The following is a 22,147-nucleotide window of genomic DNA, read 5'->3' as shown; positions in this document are numbered from 1 at the left end:
TGACTGATTGTATAATGATAAAATTTAAGATTTAGTGTAGCGGTCACTAAACACAGAGTACGGAGATCTTTAAACTATTACCTGTGATGAAACAGCATACAAAATCATACAGGTCGAGCAAAAACCCCAAAGTAGTTAACCTACGGGACTGCGTCTCTAATAAGTTCCGAAGAATTAAGATAGGGTACTAAGGACCAGAGATCATTCGGAATATACTTCGAGAACCAAGTCTTGTCGGGCTTTATGCTCTATTGTAGGTGATTGTATTATCTCACAGATAAAAGCTGATATATGAGCAGGTAAGGACAGAGAATAAATAATCTTTAAATCAAATTTTGTATGATTGGTGGCTGGTCAAGGCTTCGGTCTTAGCATGTGTGGAATTTTAATTAAATATTTCCTTCACCAATTAAATTTGGCAATAATTAAATTAGAATTTCTAGAACAATCAATTGATGAATAATTTTATGAAATAATAGATAAATTGGCCTTAGATATTGGCTCACAGATAAAAATACATAAATAGAATAAAATTTCACTAATAGGTAGGTCTTAGGTAACTTTTTAACAAGGTCTTAATGGTGAGGATTTTCAAAGGGAAGTCTTGCCTTCTTCTAAGCTATTGGCTAGAACCTTTTTCTTGGAATATCTGTTTAGGTAATTTGCATGAAAATTCGCCATTGGTAGAATGATTATGACATAGGCATGACATCAGTGGCAAGCAGTAAAATATAATTCCTTTGATTACAAAAATAACTTAATTTGTATGACCTTGTAAATTGCTTAATTCTCTATATAAAGTTCCCCTATACAGTGTACATGGACTAGCATATATGATAAGGCAAGTTTTCTGGCTGATAACAGATTAATATATGATGCTTTCAAACGATCATCCCTTTTGATGCCATTTCTATGACATATGATTGGCTTGGACTTGCCAAAGAGATTCATTCACCATGTGACTCAGTTGAAACAATAATTTATACTTTAATATTTCTATAGAATTCTTATTATATTCGAAACTGTTATAATTAATTTTGCTGCTCTTATCAATGATACAATATTCATGCTATGACCTTGTTTGTTACTACAACATTCGACATTATAATGTAATTTCGTGAGTAATAAATAGTTTTAACAATAATACATCTATTTTTTCATTGAAATTCTTCATCCTTTTTCAATAGTTCATAATTTTAGAAATGATATTATAGCTTGCATTAAAATCTGTCATGACATTGATAATATTGAGTCAGTCAGCTGTGTCTGAGCTGTTACAAAACATCTGATCAATTGTAAACAAAAGTGTGACCTCCAAAAGTTCAATGAGCAATTCATAAATGATTTGTACTTAATTGGCGAAATGATTATAATTTTTATTAAATAATTCTTTGAAAAAATGCGTAGTACAAAACGGTACTCTTATCTTATACTCAGCTGTTGATAAGTGAGCCTTATCGCTCGGGTACTAACTGTTTGTTTGGCAAACCTTCTATTTTATAAGGGTAATTATAATTTCTACAGTTAATTCTCTCCTTTCATGAGATTTACTCAAAAGAATCATCACAGTGCATATCAAGGATAAATAATTCCAATAAGTATCAAATGAATAGGGTTTTTATTTATTTACGTTTTCCACCATCACAAATAAATCATAGTAGCAATTATTATTTTCTCCCTTGAGAACAAAAATCAATATCAGGAGGAACCTGATCCAGAAAGGCCAAGCCCTGGATTGTGTGGCTGCATCATCTCTTGTTAATTTCCTTTGTATGTCAGGTGTAACATATAATCCCAGAAGGAGTTGGTGGTGTAATAAAACTATCAGAAACCACCCAATCTATTTTTAGAGATTTAATGTCCTTTGCGAGCCATTTTCTGAGTGTAAAGAATATTTCCAAACGAGAATGTAGCTTTCATAAACTGTAATAAAAAAATTCATTGACAAATTTAATGTTTCATAAATAAATAACTTACTTTGCAGCGAATGCTAGCCTGTGGTACTTTCCTGGAAGTTGTGTACTTCTGAATGATTGAATAAAATTAATGATTCTACTGACTACGATTTTGTCAGGATTAAAAACTCGTTTTTCATTCAATATGCAATGTATAAAACGATATTATCAATAATAATCATTTTAATACTTAAATTACATATTATACTTGATAGGATAATTTTAATCAATTACTCATTCCAAGCTTAGGTCCACTAATGAAAAAACAAGAGAAAGGGTAGGCCTACTTTAGAATTTCTCAGTATGTCCAGATTAATTTTATTATTCAAATGGACACACTTTAGAAATCTGACATCCAGTAAAGTGTATAAACTGAACATTCAAAATCAACTCGCGTAGGGCCTAAAGTATATTACTAATAATGTAGGCCTATATGAGGCTTTGAAATGGGCCCGTCATCTAGAATATGCTCATTCCTTATGAATACGAATAAATTATTATTTGAAAAGTGACTGACATCCTTATACGTTGTGAGATTGACGACGAAAATTCCATAGGGCTTTATTTCAGTGTCGACATTAGCTCGATTCATCATGATTAGCATGCTCTGTTTGAACCACTTGGGCTTGTTGATCCACGGAAGCTCTGCAACATGTCTTCGGAATATTTCATTCTGTAACAAATCATCACAATAAATAAGCCGAGTGGAATATAAATAATTGTATCAACTCTATACGAACATGCTACATTATTTTGAGGGGCAGAAAAATAGTCTCCAATCTCCAATTTAATTTGATTGAGCACATTCTCACAATTAACAGACATGTAAAAGCAATGTTCATGCAAGTTTCGTAAATGCTGATCTCCTGACAATGGAAGTCTAACAAATGCCTGTTGATGTAAATTATGCTTTTGGAACCGTTATTCAAAAAGTAGGCCAGAAATCTCTGAATATGAGAGGAGAGGTTGCCTGTTGGAGAAGTAAGATTTATTTTGTATGCAATTATGCTAAATTCAAATTAAATTACTGTAGAATACTTAGTACTTAGTTCAAATACAAATCAATTACAATTACATCAAATTATTCCGGATTCTGCAAAGTTGAAAATGAAAGGTACTCAACTAGTGACCCCCTGGGTAGGAGAACTCGCTCAAGAACTTACTTTTCTATTATTGAAACCCGCAACTTTTAATAGTTATACAGAGTTAGTGAAAATGATAGAAACAGCTAGATATTTCTTTCACAAGTATAACTCGACCGGAGGACTAAAGTTTCATTGGGGATCTTATTTGAAATAAGAAATTACTATTCAAAAATTACTCTGTCGCTGCAATATTTTTGTCCCTCATGAGTTCGATACAAGAGAAAATGAATGGCGAAAACCGCACATTGATATCTCAACCCGGTGCCAGCGCATGAGAGGCTGTCTGTGTGATAGCTCCCTAAATAGCCTCAGCTGATTGATGTTATGAATGAATGAAAAAACTGTAGTTATTGCATGCAATGAATTCCTCAGCTGACTAAATGATAAATCACAACATTTTTTTTCTAATGCATTTTATTTGTTATATCCTGATAAATGTCGAAGGAGTGAGTCAATTTTGTTGTTGAACGAACTTGACCTGAAGAAAGGTTTGAAGAATATGTGTTCAAAATTTGAAGCTGTCACAAAGTGAATTTTGTGATGAAAGGAGAAGCGTCATTTTGCATATGATTTGAATAATTTTCTTTATTTTGGAGGAAAAAAAAGGGTTGACACCCGAATTTATTTTGCTAAGCTTAGAGTCGAGTGTATAAATCATCATCATTGGCAACAACCCTGTGAATTATCAGCAGCAGATTCATCTGAACCAGAAATTTCCAGATTTTGTTCACTGGTTGAGCGTTCTGTTATCTAACATGCAGTCAGCAGCAGTCGCGCCAGAGTGACCGCTTCTTGTAATTTCTGGTGAGAAAGATTGTTTACCGGTCTAATCTATTATAGTAATTAGCAGTACTGTCATCATGGTTACACCCTCAGCATCAAGATCATCTGAATCATACCCTGTCACATGGTTGGTGGCGTGATTATCTCCTGAGACTCCTATTGAACGGTAATCTCTTTTCTCCCTGCCTCCTAATTTTCCACGGACCCTACTCTGTGAGGAGCAGTCCTGGGTGAGAGGCAGTTGTTCAGCAATTGAGTTTGTGTACAGCTGCGTTCCTTGCTTCGTCCTTAAATGTGATGTTCTGTAGGGATAATATTCTATTCTTTATTTTACTGAATAGAATATTGTGAGTCGAATTACCGACTATATGAAGGTAGATTTTTCTGGGGGGATTTTCTTTCCTTGTAGATTTTATTTATAGAGGCAGTTGTTCAGCGATCGAGTTTGTGTACGTCCGCTTTCCATGTGGCGTCCCCAAATGTGGTGTTCTATGGGGATAATATTCTATTCTCTATCTTATTGAATAGAATATTGTGAGTTGAATTACCGACCATTTGAAGGTAGATTTTCCTGGGGATTTCCTGTCCTTGTAGATTTTATCTATAGTGCAGTTGTTCGGTAGTTGAGCTTGTGAACGGGTCGCGAATCTCCTCTCCTTATGGCGTTCCCAGTGCTAGTTTATTACTAGGAGAATTATTCTATTTTTGTGTGTTAGAATAGAATATTGTAGGACGAGTTCTGGACAACTCGAAGTTAGATTTTCTTTGGGGATTTTCTTTCTTGTTAGTTATTCCTCCCAAACTCGTATCACTGGGGATGAACGAGTTATCCTTGGTTCAGAAACCTGAAGGGATCTTGATTTTGTGCTACAAACAGTTAAGTAGAAAATTCAACTAGATTCTTTTAGCGGATTATTTTTGAGTACTTAATTTATAAGTCTCGACTCTGTTGCTTCACAACATTTTTTAATTTTTATACGGGAATTGGGAATCAGTTCGTCATTCTCCGTATCAGTATCCACGTCGATTCAGGTAGTTGTATGTCAGGACTGGTAGTTCGTATGTTTTTCCTTCCCTGTAGTAAGGTGGCCTTCAACTTAAAGAGTAATTTTTCTCAATTGAATTCCCACTCTTGTAGGGAAATCCCTGTCCTTTTTAAGAATAGTTTTTCTCAATTAATTTCTATTTTTGTGTGGAAATCCCTGTCCTTTTTGAGAATAGTTTTCTCGATTAATCTTTATCCTTGTAGAGAAATTCTTATCGTTTCGAGTAAATTTCCTTGCTTGATTTTCATATTGTAGGGTGGCCCCTGTATTTATTTTGCATAGCAGTTTCGGACTAGCTATAATTCCTAGTAGGAAAATCCCAATCTTTTTCCTAGAGAACTCAGGTGCAGCTTGAGTTTCTACCCCTTGAAGTTATCAGACTGCGACGTCCTTTCTCTTACTTTCTCCTAACTTTTCCTATTCTAAAATCCTTCCAGCTCTTAGGTACGGCTTGAGAACTTCCCGGTCAAAGTCATCAGACTGCAACAAACTTCCTCTTACTCTCTCCTAATTTTTCCTGTTCTAAAATCCTTCCTGATCTCAGTTCCAGACTCGAGATCGAACCCGTCGGGGTCTCAGACCCGCGAAAAGTTTAGGAAAATCCTGCTCAGCTTAGGATCTCAGTTACAGAGATCGTCCTAGTTGCGGGTTTTCAGACCCGCAAATCCTTTCTAAAATTCCTAGAAACCTGTCTCCTTTAATAGCAAATATTATTTTCTGGTTTTCCCTGTGGAAAATTCACGAGTTTTCCCGTGATCTCAGTTGCAAATTAGAGATCGATTTTGTTGTAGTCCTTAGACTGGCAATTGCTTGGAAAAGCCCATTAAAATCTTTTCCTGAATTAGGAGTCTCTGACTCGATATTTTCCTTGTGGAAAATCCTGGAAAAATCCTTTCCTATCCTGGCAACGACATACTGTTGTCTTCCCCATATTATTCTACATACTGGGTCTGTGAAAATCTTTTCTGTCCTCTCATAATAGTTGACATACTGACTATCGATTTAAAAGCGTTTGGGACGATTGAGAGTGATCTCCATTCCCTTAAGGGCTGTTACAGGGCAGCCCTTATAACCGTCGCGCAGTTGTTAGACTGGCACGGAAATCCTGTTTAGCAGTTTCAGAATTGCTGAAGATCCTTCCGCAACTGCAGGCTCGCGATTCAGAAATCCTACACCTAAAACCCTATATACTTAACCTTCAATATCCCGTATTGGACATTTATACCCTGTATTTAGCCAGCAGGTCCAGCCTGCTGAGAGCTAGAGGGCAATCGTCAGATTGTGGATTATTGAACAAACATCTGTTTGCTGTGGAGAATAATAATCTAATTATTATTGATTCTCTGTACCGTATATTCTATACCCTATACCTCAGACCCTGTACCCTATTCTCTATAGCTTACCCTATACCGTACTCTATTTAGCTATATCTTAAATACCACTAACAACTCCATAGATCCATCATACCTTTACCCTATAACTCTTACCTTAAACCCCATAGAAAAACCTCTTCTCAGGCTCGCAGATCCAGTCTGCCCGCAGTCAGCTCGCAGTTGGTTCAGACTGCATACTACCTTTACAATTATAATAATTATTTGTAGGGATCTGATAGTCAGATCTGTCTCCTTGTATAGGGTTATCTTAATCTCTTTTAACACCCACCCTGTATTCCAAAGGCCGAGGGCCGAATCGGCCAGTAACGGCACGGGTAAATATTCTTCCCCTGAAATTAAAAATCTCGCGAAAGAAGCAGAGGGTAAAGAATCATGATAGAGGGAGAAGTGTAGGTCCGGTAACTCCACCTGTCAGTACGGCTATTGACCCCGACCCATACCCGGCTGTAGCTAGTCCGCGTAGTAGCAATACTTCGCAATTATTAGATAACCTGGGGGTGGAATAGGCGTATCTAATAAAGCTGATTGATCAATTCTTTCCAAAGTTATTGTAGAACATACAAACAGACGCACTACGACTTTAGCCTTCAGTAAGTCAAAAGTAAGAACTCGCTAACGCTTGTTCAATGAAAAAAAACTACACCTAATTATATATGACTTCTGGTGTTGAGGACTTCAGACTTTAGATTAAATGACCGCATGGGATCAAATTGGGAAACATGTATCAAATTAATGGCAGTAGCAGTTTTGCTAAAATTAACAAATCAAGTAACAGTTTTGTGTACATTTACAACATAATATGCTGATCACAAAGGTTCAATCAACAGATATGTTTTTATAAATGATACACTGATCCATCCAGTGTCTCACTCAATTGATTTATGTTTCATCGTTTTTAAAACCTACACAATAGCCTTATATATTATGCATTCAATCGCACGAGACAAGAAATAATATTTGAGGATTTTTATTCAAATATCCCTTATGGAAACATATGAAACGAATATTTACCTGATTGCAAATTTGCTGACCGCTGTTATAGCAAAGAAGGTGGAATGCATTGTTGAATAAGAATGATGATGCATGACTCATAGCTACATTTGGATTTTTCACCTAAGAAAAGAAAATACAGTATGAGACAGAAAAGAAATAGGTACAGTATATTTCAGGCACGCAATTCAGTACGTGAATGCAATTTTACGTGTAACTAGGAAAAAATAATAGAATCATATATTAACAATATATATTATATTCTAATGCAATGGTCGTATATATTTGAAACAATAATAAATCTAAAAACTCTTACTCTTAAAAGAAAACAATAATGAAAGAATAAACCAAGGTTTTTTATTATTCTGTTCACTTATTATTAGATCAAGGTTTTTTGTAAATTCACTGTGCAAACATTTGAAACCTATTATAGTGAGGTCCACGTTATAATGGCAATGGATGAAGGTAGAAGAATAGCGATGCCGATTCTCCGCATTAATTAATTATTTTTCTACACTGTCAAAAACATAATTGGCATTGTTGTGGACCTAGAAAAGGATAGTACCACCGGCTTTGTCGAATGATAGACAAGGATAGCAAAACCAAAGTTGATCAAATACTGTGATTATAACGTGGACCGCACTATAGGTCTATTCATAGGCTATCAATTATACATTATTTCAACCAAATCATCTCAGATACATTTGAGTTTCGTTATTTCAACCAAATCATCTCAGATACATTTGAGTTTCGTTATTTCAACCAAATCATCTCAGATACATTTGAGTTTCGTTATTTCAACCAAATCATCTCAGATACATTTGAGTTTCGTTATTTCAACCAAATCATCTCAGATACATTTGAGTTTCGTTATTTCAACCAAATCATCTCAGATACATTTGAGTTTCGTTATTTCAACCAAATCATCTCAGATACATTTGAGTTTCGTTATTTCAACCAAATCATCTCAGATACATTTGAGTTTCGTCTGATACAAGTTGAATATAGTGAACGGTATAATAATGAAGCTGAAATAATGTTCAAGTTAATATTTGACCGAACATAGTGAGGTCTATGTTTCAACTCTGATTTTCTTTTGTCTGTCTGTATGTAACGCGATTACAGCCAAACGCGTAGATAGAATTCGATGAGATTTGGCAGGAATATTCCTTTTTCAACTGCGCGTCGATGTATACACAAGGTCTTTGAAATTTTGCATTTTAAGGATACCGTAATATGAAAAGGAAAGAAATTCCTCCATACTCTGATATCACTATATACAGAGTCTTTCAGAAGTATTGTCGAATATTTTAGTGTATTGTCCCTGGATGATAGGAGACTACAAATATCGTATTTGAAGTGTCCAAAACTCAGTAGTTATCCTTATAGCTGCTATTTTGTATTTTTTCACTTATAAATTTTTATCTCAAGAACAAAATGTTGTATTGATGTGAAATTTGGCATGAATATTTATGCTATAGAGAGTCAACTTTAAAAAATAAAATGAAAAATTTTCGATTCACATATTCAAAATGGCGGCCATTTTGAATTTTTGATGTCAAATTTCACGAAAACCGTTCACTTTACAGAAAATTTACAACAGACAGAAAGTTAGCAAATTTTATCAAGATTTCAAGGATAACTCATTTATTAAGATTGGTCGGAGAACAACAGAGAAATTAATTATTCTCGTACTGCATGAATGATCATGAACAAACAAGATCATCTGAAAAACATTGTAAAATCAGTTGGATGGCCATATGGAGCCATACCGAGTTTCCAAGCTTCATCTTAAATACAATTGGAATTAAAAATGTAATATTTTTATTATTTATTCAAATTATTCTAATTTGTTTTTCTTACCAAATACATTTTGCAAAAAGCGATTCCGGCTATTCTGGTGAAATGAAAATAATTATTATTAATAAATTATAAAATTTATTGTATTATTAGAAGCCGATTACCTAATTTTTTCCAATGGATCTATCTTTTCTTCCTTCTCAATTTGAATTGATTTTTTTATATATTAGTACTAAAAATATATTGGATATAATCTATTTTTTTATTTACCACATGTATCTTATACTTATAATTTGTTTTTCTACCAAATACATTTTGCAAAAAGCGATTCCGGCTATTCTGGTGAAATGAAAATAATTATTATTAATAAATTATAAAATTTATTGTATTATTAGAAGCCGATTACCTAATTTTTTCCAATGGATCTATCTTTTCTTCCTTCTCAAATTTAAATTGATTTTTTTATATAATTAGTACTAAAAATATATTGGATATAATCTATTTTTGTTTTATTTACCACATGTATCTTATACTTATAGCTCAATATTTTTTACTGTAACACAGCTAATCTTAAGAACTGCTCTAACACACGGACGTAATAGTCTATGTGGGTTCTAATATTCATTTTATAATTGTAATTGTGTTGTTAAAATTTATGGTACGTGAATAGATGAATAATTGAAATTGAAAAATTGATATTTAAAAATTGTGAGAAATGGTCATGCATGCAATTCGAAAATAATAAATTTCTCTGTTATTCTCTGACCAATCTTAAAATGAGGTATCCTCAAAATCTTGATAAAATTTGCTTACTTTTTTGTCTCTTGTAATTTTTTTGTAAAGTGAACGGTTTTTGTGAAATTTGCAATTTTGAAAATTTACATTTTTTTTTTATTTTTCAAAGTTGAGTTTTTATAGCATAAATATATTCATGCCAAATTTCAGATCAATACAACATTTCGTTCTTGAGATAAAAATTCCTAAGTGAAAAAAACAAAATGGCAGCTATAAGAGTAACCGCTGAGTTTTGGACACTTCAAATACGACATTTGTAGTCTCCTATCATCCAGGAACAGTATCCTAAAATTTTCGACACTACTTCTGAAACATCCTGTCTATTCTACTTTAAATATAGGATCAATTAGACTGTAGAATTATTCATAATCAATCAGCTAACAAGTGTTTTGTTCATTGCATTCATTACACAGATGTCTGGCCGTGTCTATTTCTATAAGGCAGGGTTTCAATATTTTTTATGATGCGTGCCCATCAGTATGTATATACTCACATTAGAAAAACAAATTTGATAGGTGATTGGAAATAAAATTGAAAAATGATTGAATGAACTAAATAATGCTGATGAACTTATAATATTCTTGATTGAAAAAAATAATTTTAAAAAATAGTTGAGAAAAACTTTTATCAGATGGAAAGATTATCACGGAACTGGATAGATATATATATATATATATATATATTATATATATATATATATGTATATATATATATATATAAATATATATATATATATATACTGTGATGAATTTTTTGAGTAATCTCATGAGAGGAGAGAATTAACTAGGAAAATTATAATTACCCTTATAAAATAAAAGGTTTGCCGAACAAACAGTTAGCACCCGAGCGATAAGGCTTCCTTATCAACAGCTGAGTATAAGATAAGAGTACCGTTTTGTACTACATATTTTTTCAAAGAATTATTTAATAAAATAATTATTTTGCCAATTAAGTACGAACCATTTATGAATTGCTCATTGAACTTTTGGAGGTTACACTTTTGTTTACAATTGATCAGATGTTTTGTAACAGCTCTGACACAGCTGACTGACTCAATATTATAAATGGCATGCCAGGTTTTAATGCAAGTTATAATATTTCTAAGATATTTCTAAAATTAAGAACTATTGAAAAAGGATAAAAAATTTCAGTAAAGAAATAAAATGTATGTATTATTGTTAAAATTATTTATTACTTACAAAATTACCATGTCGAATGTTGTAGTAACAAACAAGGTCATAGCATGAATATTGTATCACTGATAAGAGCAGCAAAATTAAGTATAATAGTTTCGAATATAATAAGAATTTTATAGAAATATTAAATTACAAATTATTGTTTCAACTGAGTCACATGGTGAATGAACCTCTTTGGCAAGCCTAAGCCAATCATATGTCATAGAAATGGCACCAAAAGCGATGATCATTTGAAAGCATCATATATTAATCTGTTATCAGCCGGCAAACTTGCCTTATCATATATGCTAGTGCATGTACACTGTATAGGAGAACTGTATCTAGAGAATTAAGCAATTTACAAAATTATACAAATTAAGTTATTATTGTAATCAAAGGAATTATATTTTACTGCTTGCCACTGATGTCATGCCTACGTCATAATCATTCTACCAATGGCGAATTTTCATGCAAATCAATTACACAGAGATTCCAAGAAAAAAGTTCTAGCCAAAAGCTTAGAAGAAGGCAAGACACTTCCCTTTTAAAATTCTCACCGTTAAGACCTTGTTAAAAAGTTACCAAAGACCTATTAGTGAAATTTTATTCGATTTTTGTAATTTTATCTCTGAGCCAATATCTGAGGCCAATTTATCTATTTTATTTTATAAAATTATTCATCAATTGATTGTTCTAGAAATTCGAATTTAATTATTCCCTAATTCAATTGGTGAAGGAAATATTTAATTGAAATTCCACAAGTGCTAAGACCGAAGCCTGGACCAGCCACCGATCATACAAAATTTGATCTAAAGGAACCACGACCGCCAAGAGGATTCACGTGAGTTTCTATGTTTTGGGGCCCCAATCTTCGCTTTGAAAGAAAATACAGTGCAGAATAATATAAAATTTTCTTCGTTAAAGTAATGGCCACGCCGACAAGCTCTTATAACCATTAAGATCCTAGATTTTATCTGGTATAGAATTTATAAGAACTTGTAGTTGATTAACTATCCTCCGCTGCCAGAACCACAACCTTGAGTGATTTTGAAAATCTTTTATAATTTTTTTTCATTATTTAAAAAAAAACTGTTAAATTCGTCAATTATAAAGTCTGTTGGATCATGCATGGTATCATGCGAGCACAAGCAAATTTCTAATTATTTTGTCAATGTTAAACTATTTTCAATCTGTAATCCAAGCTTTAAATCTGCACTGTCAAATTATATATTTTATTATATTATATTTCCACTTTGTCAATTCGTCTTCTGAGTTCGATTATTTCTTAAGCCTGTCAATTATTGTGTCTGACACGTTCTATATTATTATCAAGAACCGATCAAGTACAATCATTGAAATAATTGATTCAACCTGGATATTGGAACAGATCTAAGTGGATGTAGTGTGTAGGGTCAGATCGAGATTACCTATTCTCTGTCCTTACCTGCTCATATATCAGCTTTTATCTGTGACCAACTTTGGCTTGGGAGCGAATTTTTCGACTGTATGGCAGATGCAGCTGGAGATAATATAATTTCCTACAATAGAGCATAAAGCCCGACAAGACTCTGTTCTTGAAGTATATTCCGAATGATCTCTGGTCCTTAGTATCCTATCTTAATCCTTCAGAACTTATTAGAGATGCAGTCCCGTAGATTATCTACATCGGGATTTTTTCTCGACCTGTATGATTTCATATGCTGTTTCATCACAGGTAATAGTTCTAAGATATCTGTATTCAGTGTTTAGCGACTGCTACACTACCTCTGAAATTTTTATCATTATACAATCAGTCATAAGAAGAATCAAGGGTGAGCGAGGGTTTATGCCTCCCGCGATTCAGACGATTGTATCGAATCTTGTAGTAACTAAGTCAGTCTGGTGTTCACTTAGCGTCCATGTCAGTACCGCTTAGTGTCGCTCTCAGCGCGCTCATTTTAGTTAGTCTACTTCAGCCACTTGATGTGTTAACATGTATTTTTTGCAAATAAAATTTCTTTTCAAAAACTGAGTTTTAATGAACGTGAACGTGTTTGGCGCCCGAACAGGGACCCTGAAGAGTTTTTCGTGAAAATTTCGTGAAAATTGTGCTGTTCATTTAACCGCCAGTTTATATTGATCAATTATCAATCACAAGTGATCGCGGAAAATTCGAAAGTCGGGGTCGCAACTGATATGAACCATCATCGAGACCGTCAAGTGGAAGAGTGACTCATCAACACCAACAACCAACAACCACCATCCTGGGGAAGAAAGGCAAGAAGGATAGCAGACCAGACCATAAACTTCTTATCGATTACCGGCCAAGGTTAAGATCGTACCTGGCTCTGGCTGCAGCTGTATCCAACTCCACAGTTCAAGGTAACACGTCTTCTACATCTACAATCAGTGACAGTAATAGTGAAGATAACAGTGAAAGCACAATGGATAACCCCCTTATTTCAAGACCAATTGCGAAACATCACCTACACATAATACCTGAATATACAGGAAACCCAATAGAACTACTTAGCTTTCTTGAAGTTGTCGAAAAATTGAAAAATGACTATTGTAATAATCGTATCGCGGAAGCAGCAGACAATCATTGGATTCTCCTTCACTATTGTAAAAACAAATTACATGGACCTGCTAAAGATGTAATCCTCAACAGTACAGTAGATGACCTCTCAAATTTGATTGATGTTTTGAAAAACAACTTTGCCGATAATAGGACAGTAGAACAATTAACTATGGAACTGCTTGCTATGAAATCACACCAAAAAGAACACCCTATTCAATTCATAAATAGACTGCAACAAAAAAGAACCGTGATTATCTCAAGACACAAACTCGATGGACTAACTGGTCCAATTCTTGAAACTATCTCATCTCAGTTGGATAAACAAATTGTAATGATTTTAGTCGAAGGAATCAACCACCAGCTTGGAGCTCACCTACAAACGCTAGGAATCAAAGACCTCAGTGATGCAAGACAGGCTATTATCAATAAGAGTAGTGCTTATTTGAAACATTTAGGATTTACTACTGATGTAACACAAATGAATCAAACTTTCAGTAAATCTGAAGGAAAACAAAACTCGTCAAATTCCAATCAAAATTCGCATCCGAAAAATTTCCATCAGTTTCAAAACCAAAACAATTCAAATCAAAGAAACTTTTCTCAATCTCAAAATCGTAATTTCAATTTCAATCAGAGAAATTTTTCTCAACCTCAAAATCATTTCAATCAGAGAAATTTCTCTCAGCCTCAAAATAATTTCAACAGAGGACAATCCTTTCAAAGTAGATTTCGTAATGGACAAAGTTTCCAAAATCACAACTTCAATCGTAATCCAAATGCAAACTTCAATAATAACAACCAAAATTTGAATCAAAAATCAAACGATGTGAGCATGAGAACAGTTTCCAACTTTCAAAAGTTTCCAGTTCACAATATTGAATCTTCTGAAAATGAGTTTTCCGAATTTGAAAGCATGAATGCTAGAATGAGTTCTATGGAAAATGCTGTAAGTGACCTTTGCGAGAAAATGAATCATTTTTTAGAAGTAGGCTCGAACAACAATCCAAAAACGTAGTATTAGATTTGAATACGATCTCTCTTGATTTGCCTCATATTCATTACAATGATTCACGAATTTTGATCGATACAGGTAGTAAATATAATTTCATTAAACCTCAAATGGTTTCTCCTCAGACAAAAATAATTGATTGTGATTATAAAATTCGTACACCCGCTGGTGAATCTAATGGAAAAGGTTGTGTAAATATTAATGTTAAGAATATGCTTGGTGTTGATAAAGATGAAAAATTTTATGTGTATGATTTTAGCGATAATTATGATGTTCTTATTGGAAAGCAAACATTGCAAGGGTTGAAAGCAAAAATTGATTTGGAGACCAATTGTCTCATAACGAAAGATTGCACGATACCACTGTTAGGAATGAATCATATTGAAATCAACAAAGGTTGGAATGAATTGAAAATTAAAACTAATGTTTGCACTCCATCAGATAAGCTATGTGTTGTTAGTATTAAGGAATTGCAGTTGTATAATATTGTAACTGATATTGATAGGAATGGTTTTATTGAGATTGAATATTTTTCTGATTGTGACAAAACGTTGAGTATCGAAACAGTTTCTGTAGAAGAATGTGAATTGTACATGGGTGAGATGATCGATAATCCCCTCTCCATTGACGAAATCACTTCTTTATTGAGAACTGAGCATATGAACTCAGAAGAGAAAGAATGCATTATTAGTACTCTTATGAAATATCCCGAAATAATAAAATTCGAAGGTGATATATTAACTGCTACTAACTTGCTCAAGCATAAAATAGTGACTACAGACGAAGAACCTGTTTATTCAAAAAACTACCGCTATCCTATCTCATTTAGGCAGGATATTAGTAATGAAATAAACAAGTTACTCGAACAAAAGATAATAAGACCGTCTAATTCTCCGTACAACTCTCCCTTATGGGTTGTGCCGAAGAAACCTGATGCTTCAGGAAAACGCAAAGTTCGTCTTGTAGTAGATTATCGGAAATTGAACAACAAAACTAAAGATGATAGATTTCCTCTCCCGAATATTGAAGACTTGTTCTCAAAAATCGGTCGAGCAACGTACTTTTCGGCTATTGACCTTGTTTCAGGATTCCATCAAATTGAAATGGAACCCGAATCAATACCAAAAACAGCTTTTAGTACTGAAAATGGTCATTATGAGTTTCTCAGAATGCCATTTGGGTTGAAAAATGGTCCACCTCAATTTCAAAGGACAATGAACTTGATATTTTGTGATTTACCAAATGTTCTTGTATATCTTGATGATATTATTATTTTTAGTGATAGCTTACAAGAGCACATGAAACACCTGAACGTTGTATTCAAACGATTGAAAACTCATCAACTAAAAATACAATTGGACAAGACCGAATTCTTTAAGAAAGAACTTCTATTTCTAGGTCACATAGTTTCGGAAAAAGGCATTCAGCCTAATCCTGAAAAAGTAAAAGCAATAAAAGATTTTCCCGTTCCACAAACTACTAAACAAATAAAACAATTTTTAGGTTTGGCAGGATACTACAGAAAAATGATAAAAGGATTCGCTAAAATAGCTCAACCTTTAACTAACGCATTGAGAAAAACATCCACTATAAACCCAAAAGATCCTAAATTCATTGAAGCTGTCAATTTTCTGAAAGAAGCAATTACTAACGCACCAATATTGCAGTTACCTAAATTGAATGATCCATATATTTTGACAACAGACGCATCCAATGTAAGCTTAGGGGCGGTCCTTAGTCAAATGACTGACAATAAAGATCTCCCAATTTCATTCGCTTCTAGAACACTCAATCCCGCTGAACAAAATCTTTCTACTATTGAAAAAGAAATGTTGGCAATAACTTGGGCAGTGAAACATTTCAGGCCATATTTGTATGGAAGAAAATTCACCCTAAGAACAGATCACAAGCCACTCCAATGGCTTCATTCTCTAAAAGAACCAAATGCTAAATTAATGAGATGGAAATTGTTAATGGAAGAGTATGATTACACCGTAGAATTCATAAAAGGTCGCTCAAATTGTGTTGCTGATTGTCTCTCACGGCCTTTCAATGTAAATATGATGGAAAGTAGTGATGAATTTACAGGTTTTGACGATTCAGAATTATTCCCAGGCTTTCCCGCGGAAAATAATGCGAACAATGCCAACGACAATGTCAATAACAATGATGAGTACGATGACATTGATATCAATGATCTGCTAAGATTCCATAACAATGAAGCTCCTCCGTCGGTGAGTGAAAGTGTATTGAATGATCTTGATGAACAAATAGGTAACAATTCGATAGTTAATGCAAATATTGATAATATTAATGAAAATGATGTGGAAACTGGCAACGAAAACCTTGTAAATAATACTAATAATGATAATGACAATGACTCACTAATGACACAACATTCTCAAGAAAGTTCAGATGATAGAATAGGTATAATGGACGAAAATAGTATCATAAACACTGAAGCAAACCAAATAGTTATTTCACGAGGTAAAGGAAAACCCCAATTCAAAAAGATCTTTAATAAAAACAGAATAATTTTCAAATACAGAGACGCACGTGACATTGGAAACAACGTAGAAGAAATACGAGAGTATTTGAAACCTGATACTGTGTACGGTATAGTATTTTCAAATAAAAGTCCATTGTTTGAAGCTCTAAAAACAGAAATTCTAAGTTCAATGACTAATGAAATTGTCAAAATAGTTCCCAACATAAAATTCCGAATCTACAAAAGAATAAACGCCGACATAACTGATGTAGATGAACAAACAATGATAATAGCTCGATGTCATGAAGACAAAAACTTCCACAGAGGAATTAACGAGAATTATAAACAAATACGTAAAAACTACTATTGGCCCGCAATGCACAAAGACGTAACAGAATTTGTAAATAAATGTGAAATCTGTTTGAAAACCAAGTATGAAAGAAACCCAATTAAAACTAAATTCAAAGTAACTCCCACACCTACTAAACCTTTCGAAAAACTTCAGATTGACACTTTCACGTATAATAATATTAAAATCCTCACAATTGTCGATTCGTTTTCTAAAAGACTTTCCGCCTACACATTGAAATCAGCTAACAGTATCGAAATAATAAAAAATCTAAACAACTATCTTTCAGTTTTCCCAATTCCAAAATGCATTCAATCCGATAACGGATTAGAATTCAACAATGCACTATACAAACAATTCACTGAAATAAATGGTATTGAAACTTACTTCACCACACCTTATCATCCCCAATCTCAAGGACTAATAGAAAGAACACACTCCACAATTATTGAAATTCTACAAGGACTCGAAATTAAATTCCCAAAATATAGTGTTGAACAAAAACTTCGATTAGCTTTGCGAACCTATAACAATTCGATAAAAGATCAATTCAACTTAAGCCCAAATGAACTAACTTTCGGAATTCAGAATTATTTACCAAATAATCAAGATCAGGATAATCCCGCAGTAATCACTGAAGAACTTGCTAATCAATACTTCAAAGAAATACAAGCGTTGAATGATGCCGTTTACAAGAAAATAATCGAGGAAAAAGAAAAACGAACAGAAAAAGGTAACAAAAATAGAGAGGAACCACCTGAAATACCAGATAGGATATTCATCAAAAACCCGAAATTTCACAAAAATGTTCCAAGGTATAGCACAGCTACTAAGGAAGGTGATAGGTTTAAATTGAAAAGAAATTTAATCAAAATCCACCCTAACAGAATGAAAAGGCCTCGTAAAAAAGTAAAAGATAATCTAATTGTTGCAGATGAAGGCAATGACCATCCTTCTGTTGTTCCTGATCCCAGCAACGTTGACGTACAGACTGACAGACTTGACAAAGACAGCAGGAATAATTCCGATTAAAATAGGACAATCTATGCTCATTAACGACACATACAAAGTTATCCATTTTACTAACGTGACTGACCTTAAAATACAATCTTTGAAATTACAGACTCATATTAATAATCTGCAAGTCGCTTACATATCCTCTGACATTATTGAATCTTTGAAGAAAATTTCACTCAACCAATATTTTAAATTAGAAATGATTTCTGAAAATAAAAATAAAAAGGTAAAACGTGGACTAATGAACGGATTAGGAAACGCCATATCATGGTTGACAGGACTTATGACTGCTGACGACAAAGAACACCTCGACAAAGTTATTGATAAAATAGAAAATAATGAATTACATCTTGTTAAAAATGAAGAACATAATTTTGAAATGAACCATGAGTTAATTAAGAAATTTAATTTCGATGTTGAGCATATTAATTCAAATAATAAAGCATTAGAAAATATTACTAACGAAACTGCCAATATTGTCGAAAATATGCAAGCTGTTGACTTAATTACTTTGACTATACAATTGTTGGATGATGAAATAAATGATGTTGTTAACTCGTTGATGTATTGCAAAGAAGGGAAACTTCATCCATCAATTTTGAGCTTTGATGATTTTCGTAGGTTAATTAATTATAAGAATTATTCATTAGCTAGTAGAGATTCCAGTATTTTATGGGAAATTAGTAATAGCACTTGTATTTTATCGAAATCTGTTATAACTTACATTATCCATTTACCGAAATTAAACGATTTATTTGAAAAATATGACCTTCTGTCTTATCCTGTTGAAATGGAATCAAATGTTCACACCATGAAATTAAAAGAAAAATCGATATCTGTGTCTCAAAACAAAAAGCTTTGGAAACTGACCAATTGTCAAAAATTCTCTTCTATTTCTTTTTGTACTTCAGGAGAAATTATACATGATAACTGTATTTTGTCTGTAGTAAATAATAAGGATTTGGATAGTTGTGTAAGAATAGAAATAATTAATGATAGACCATTTATGAATTATTTCGAAAATTGTAATTGTATTTTAGGATATAAGTTTGATCAAATTAATATCAATAATGGCACTATAAATACTCCTTCATCTTTCCTTATCAATCTGGATATCAATGATAAAATGACAGATGTAAAATTACCGTTTACTTCAGTTACCACATATGCACAAAAATTAAGTCATGTACCAAATAAAATTCATACTAAACTTATCGATTTGAAAGATGTTAGTGAACTTGATGATATTGAACCTAGAGATTTTGATTTTATAAATTTTGAAGATTCTTTCGTCCTTAAGACACGCCACATTGTAATTTTTGTTTTAAGTACATTTATACTTCTTGTAATTTTGATAATCGTTTATTACAAATTTAAGAAGCCAACCAGTGTACTAAATTACCGAATTGATACACAAGTACCAATATCATCAACCCCTACCATAAGCTATATTGTACCACCTAGAAATTAGATCTAAGTTAGTAAACTTTAATTTGTAACTTCATTTTAATTTTTGTAATTTTTGAGTGTCCCAAATTTATTTTTCGGGACGAAAAAAACTTAAGGAGGGAGGAATTATGTAAACTTAAACAATTGATGTGCTGACTACTATTTTTGTCAGTACCGCTTAGTGTCGCTCTCAGCGCGCTCATTTTAGTTAGTCTACTTCAGCCACTTGATGTGTTAACATGTATTTTTTGCAAATAAAATTTCTTTTTAAAAACTGAATTTTAATGAACGTGAACGTGTTTTATATATATATATATTGTAACATATTTTAATTTGGATGGATAAATAAAAATCCCTAGCTGAAATATTTATAGGTCTAAGTGAAGTAATTGGCTAATATCGCCAAAGAGATAACATAAAGATTAGATAATATCAGACGTCCTGGCTAAACTGTACAACAGCCTAAGAGGATGGAAATATTTTTTGCTAATATATAATATTATATAAAATATTGAAAATTGAGGTTAGGCATAAAAATTTAGTGATCGGCGACCTAACGATCGACCGAGCCATACAACGTAGAATCTGACCAAACACCTTGGCAGAAATTTATTGTGGCAAAACGGTATGCAATTTGAGGAACTGAAGATCTCACGTGGCTAATTATTATGATGTATGAAACAAATAATAACCTATAAAAAAATTACTTAGCATGTAGAGAGCATATTTAAAAACCCAATAAAAATAATTAAATGTATTAAGGAAGTAGGAGGTTACCAGGCGCATGAATACTGTAATAATTTGCATGCACCAATCAAATAATGGCAATTGATAGGCGGCAATAGTGAGCCGATTCAAAAATATTTGTATATATTTCTACAAATAAATAGAGTTTATGAAAAAATTGTTATATAGTCTATGTTTTGGATATGGCCCGAAGGCAAAGAAATTATTATATATATAACATAAGTAATAATTTAATATTTTAGCACGGTCCATTTGAGCCTTGAATGGCGGAGGAGTAGAATATTCAAATTTTATGCAAATTTGAAAATCGGAAATGAGAATTGTAAAATTGAGAAACGAGAACGACACTCGCCTGCCAACTGCCACCATGAGAGGTCACTAAAAATTATAGAGCGTAATACCTTGCTATATCTTGTAATAACTTAAAGTTGAATTGAATTACTAAATTTCTTATAAGACTTTGTGATGCTCTTATAAAGCAAAAGTCATTTTTAAATAATTTTGTAACCCCTTGGAAGAGATGACTCCGGCTACAATAATCCAGGACCACCGGGAGTTGGATCGACATCAGCAGCTCATAAGAAAATTCCAACACATGAGTGGAAAATATTGAAATAGTGATAGGGCGACCTCAGTGCTTCGAAATTACATAAGAATCAAAGCTAGCTCATCGAAAGGGTTTCTTATAAATTAAGAATTTGGTAAAAAAAAATACTTGTGCAAGTAAATGTAGTATTAAAGGTATTTTATTAGAAAGTAACGAATCAATCTACATATCAGAAGATCTATAAATCAAAGAAGTATAAAATCTAGGCTGTTAATTGTCACAAAGTAAAATTGTGACGGAAAATATTGCTAAATAATTAATAATATTGAAGAAAGACGCTCGGCTATCAGCAATGCTAGCCGACTGCGGAGATAAGGAAGGTACCGATGGCGCACCATCTTCCGCGCATCGAGACGATTTCCACCGCCTCTGGCGGCGGCACAACTCCATCCCCTCCACTTTTGGAAAGTATTTAAAGGCCGGACGGGCCCCAGACCAGAGCATTCCGCTCACAACCTTCCTGCTCCTTGTACAGTGGCCCGTTGGCTGCCGTACGTCCCCGACCTCCTGTCCTTGTACAGCGGCCTGTTGGCTGCCGTACGTCCCTAACCTTCCATCTCCCTAGGGCGCAGCGGACCGTTGTCTGCCGTCCCTGTCCTCCCATCTCCCTAGGGCACAGCGGACCGTTGTCTGCCGTCCCTGTCCTCCCATTTCCCCAGGGCACAGCGGACCGTTGTCTACCGTCCCTGACCTTCTATCTCCTAGGGCACAGCGGACTGTTGTCTGCCGTCCCTGTCCTCCCATCACCCTAGGGCACAGCGGACCATTGTCTGCCGTCCCTAACCTTCCATCTCCCTAGGGCGCAGCGGACCGTTGTCTGCCGTCCCTGTCCTCCCAT

At 33.7% G+C, this 22,147-nt stretch overlaps 1 protein-coding gene across 4 annotated transcripts in view; it reads right to left on the bottom strand.

Annotated features, from left to right (window-relative positions):
* Nucleotides 1-1,595: 1,595 nt before the first annotated feature.
* LOC120351690 overlaps nucleotides 1,596-22,147 on the bottom strand; it is a 53,153-nt gene continuing 32,601 nt past the window's right edge. For 3 of the 4 annotated variants that reach the window (XM_039429662.1, XM_039429661.1, XM_039429659.1), the window contains exons 3-4: nucleotides 7,335-7,436; nucleotides 2,067-2,628 (exon numbers count right to left, since the gene is read on the bottom strand). In XM_039429662.1, coding sequence (XP_039285596.1) covers nucleotides 2,371-2,628; nucleotides 7,335-7,436 — 360 coding nt within the window. In that variant the 3' untranslated portion in view covers nucleotides 2,067-2,370. Of the gene's footprint in view, nucleotides 1,924-2,066; nucleotides 2,629-7,334; nucleotides 7,437-22,147 lie in introns of those variants that run through there. The other variant, XM_039429660.1, reaches the window with a different exon arrangement.

The sequence above is a fragment of the Nilaparvata lugens genome, chromosome 5 (assembly GCF_014356525.2).
Source record: "Nilaparvata lugens isolate BPH chromosome 5, ASM1435652v1, whole genome shotgun sequence".
Lineage (NCBI taxonomy): Eukaryota > Metazoa > Arthropoda > Insecta > Hemiptera > Delphacidae > Nilaparvata > Nilaparvata lugens.
The sequence above is the reverse complement of the archived record's forward strand: the minus strand, read 5'-3'. Positions and strand labels throughout refer to the sequence as shown.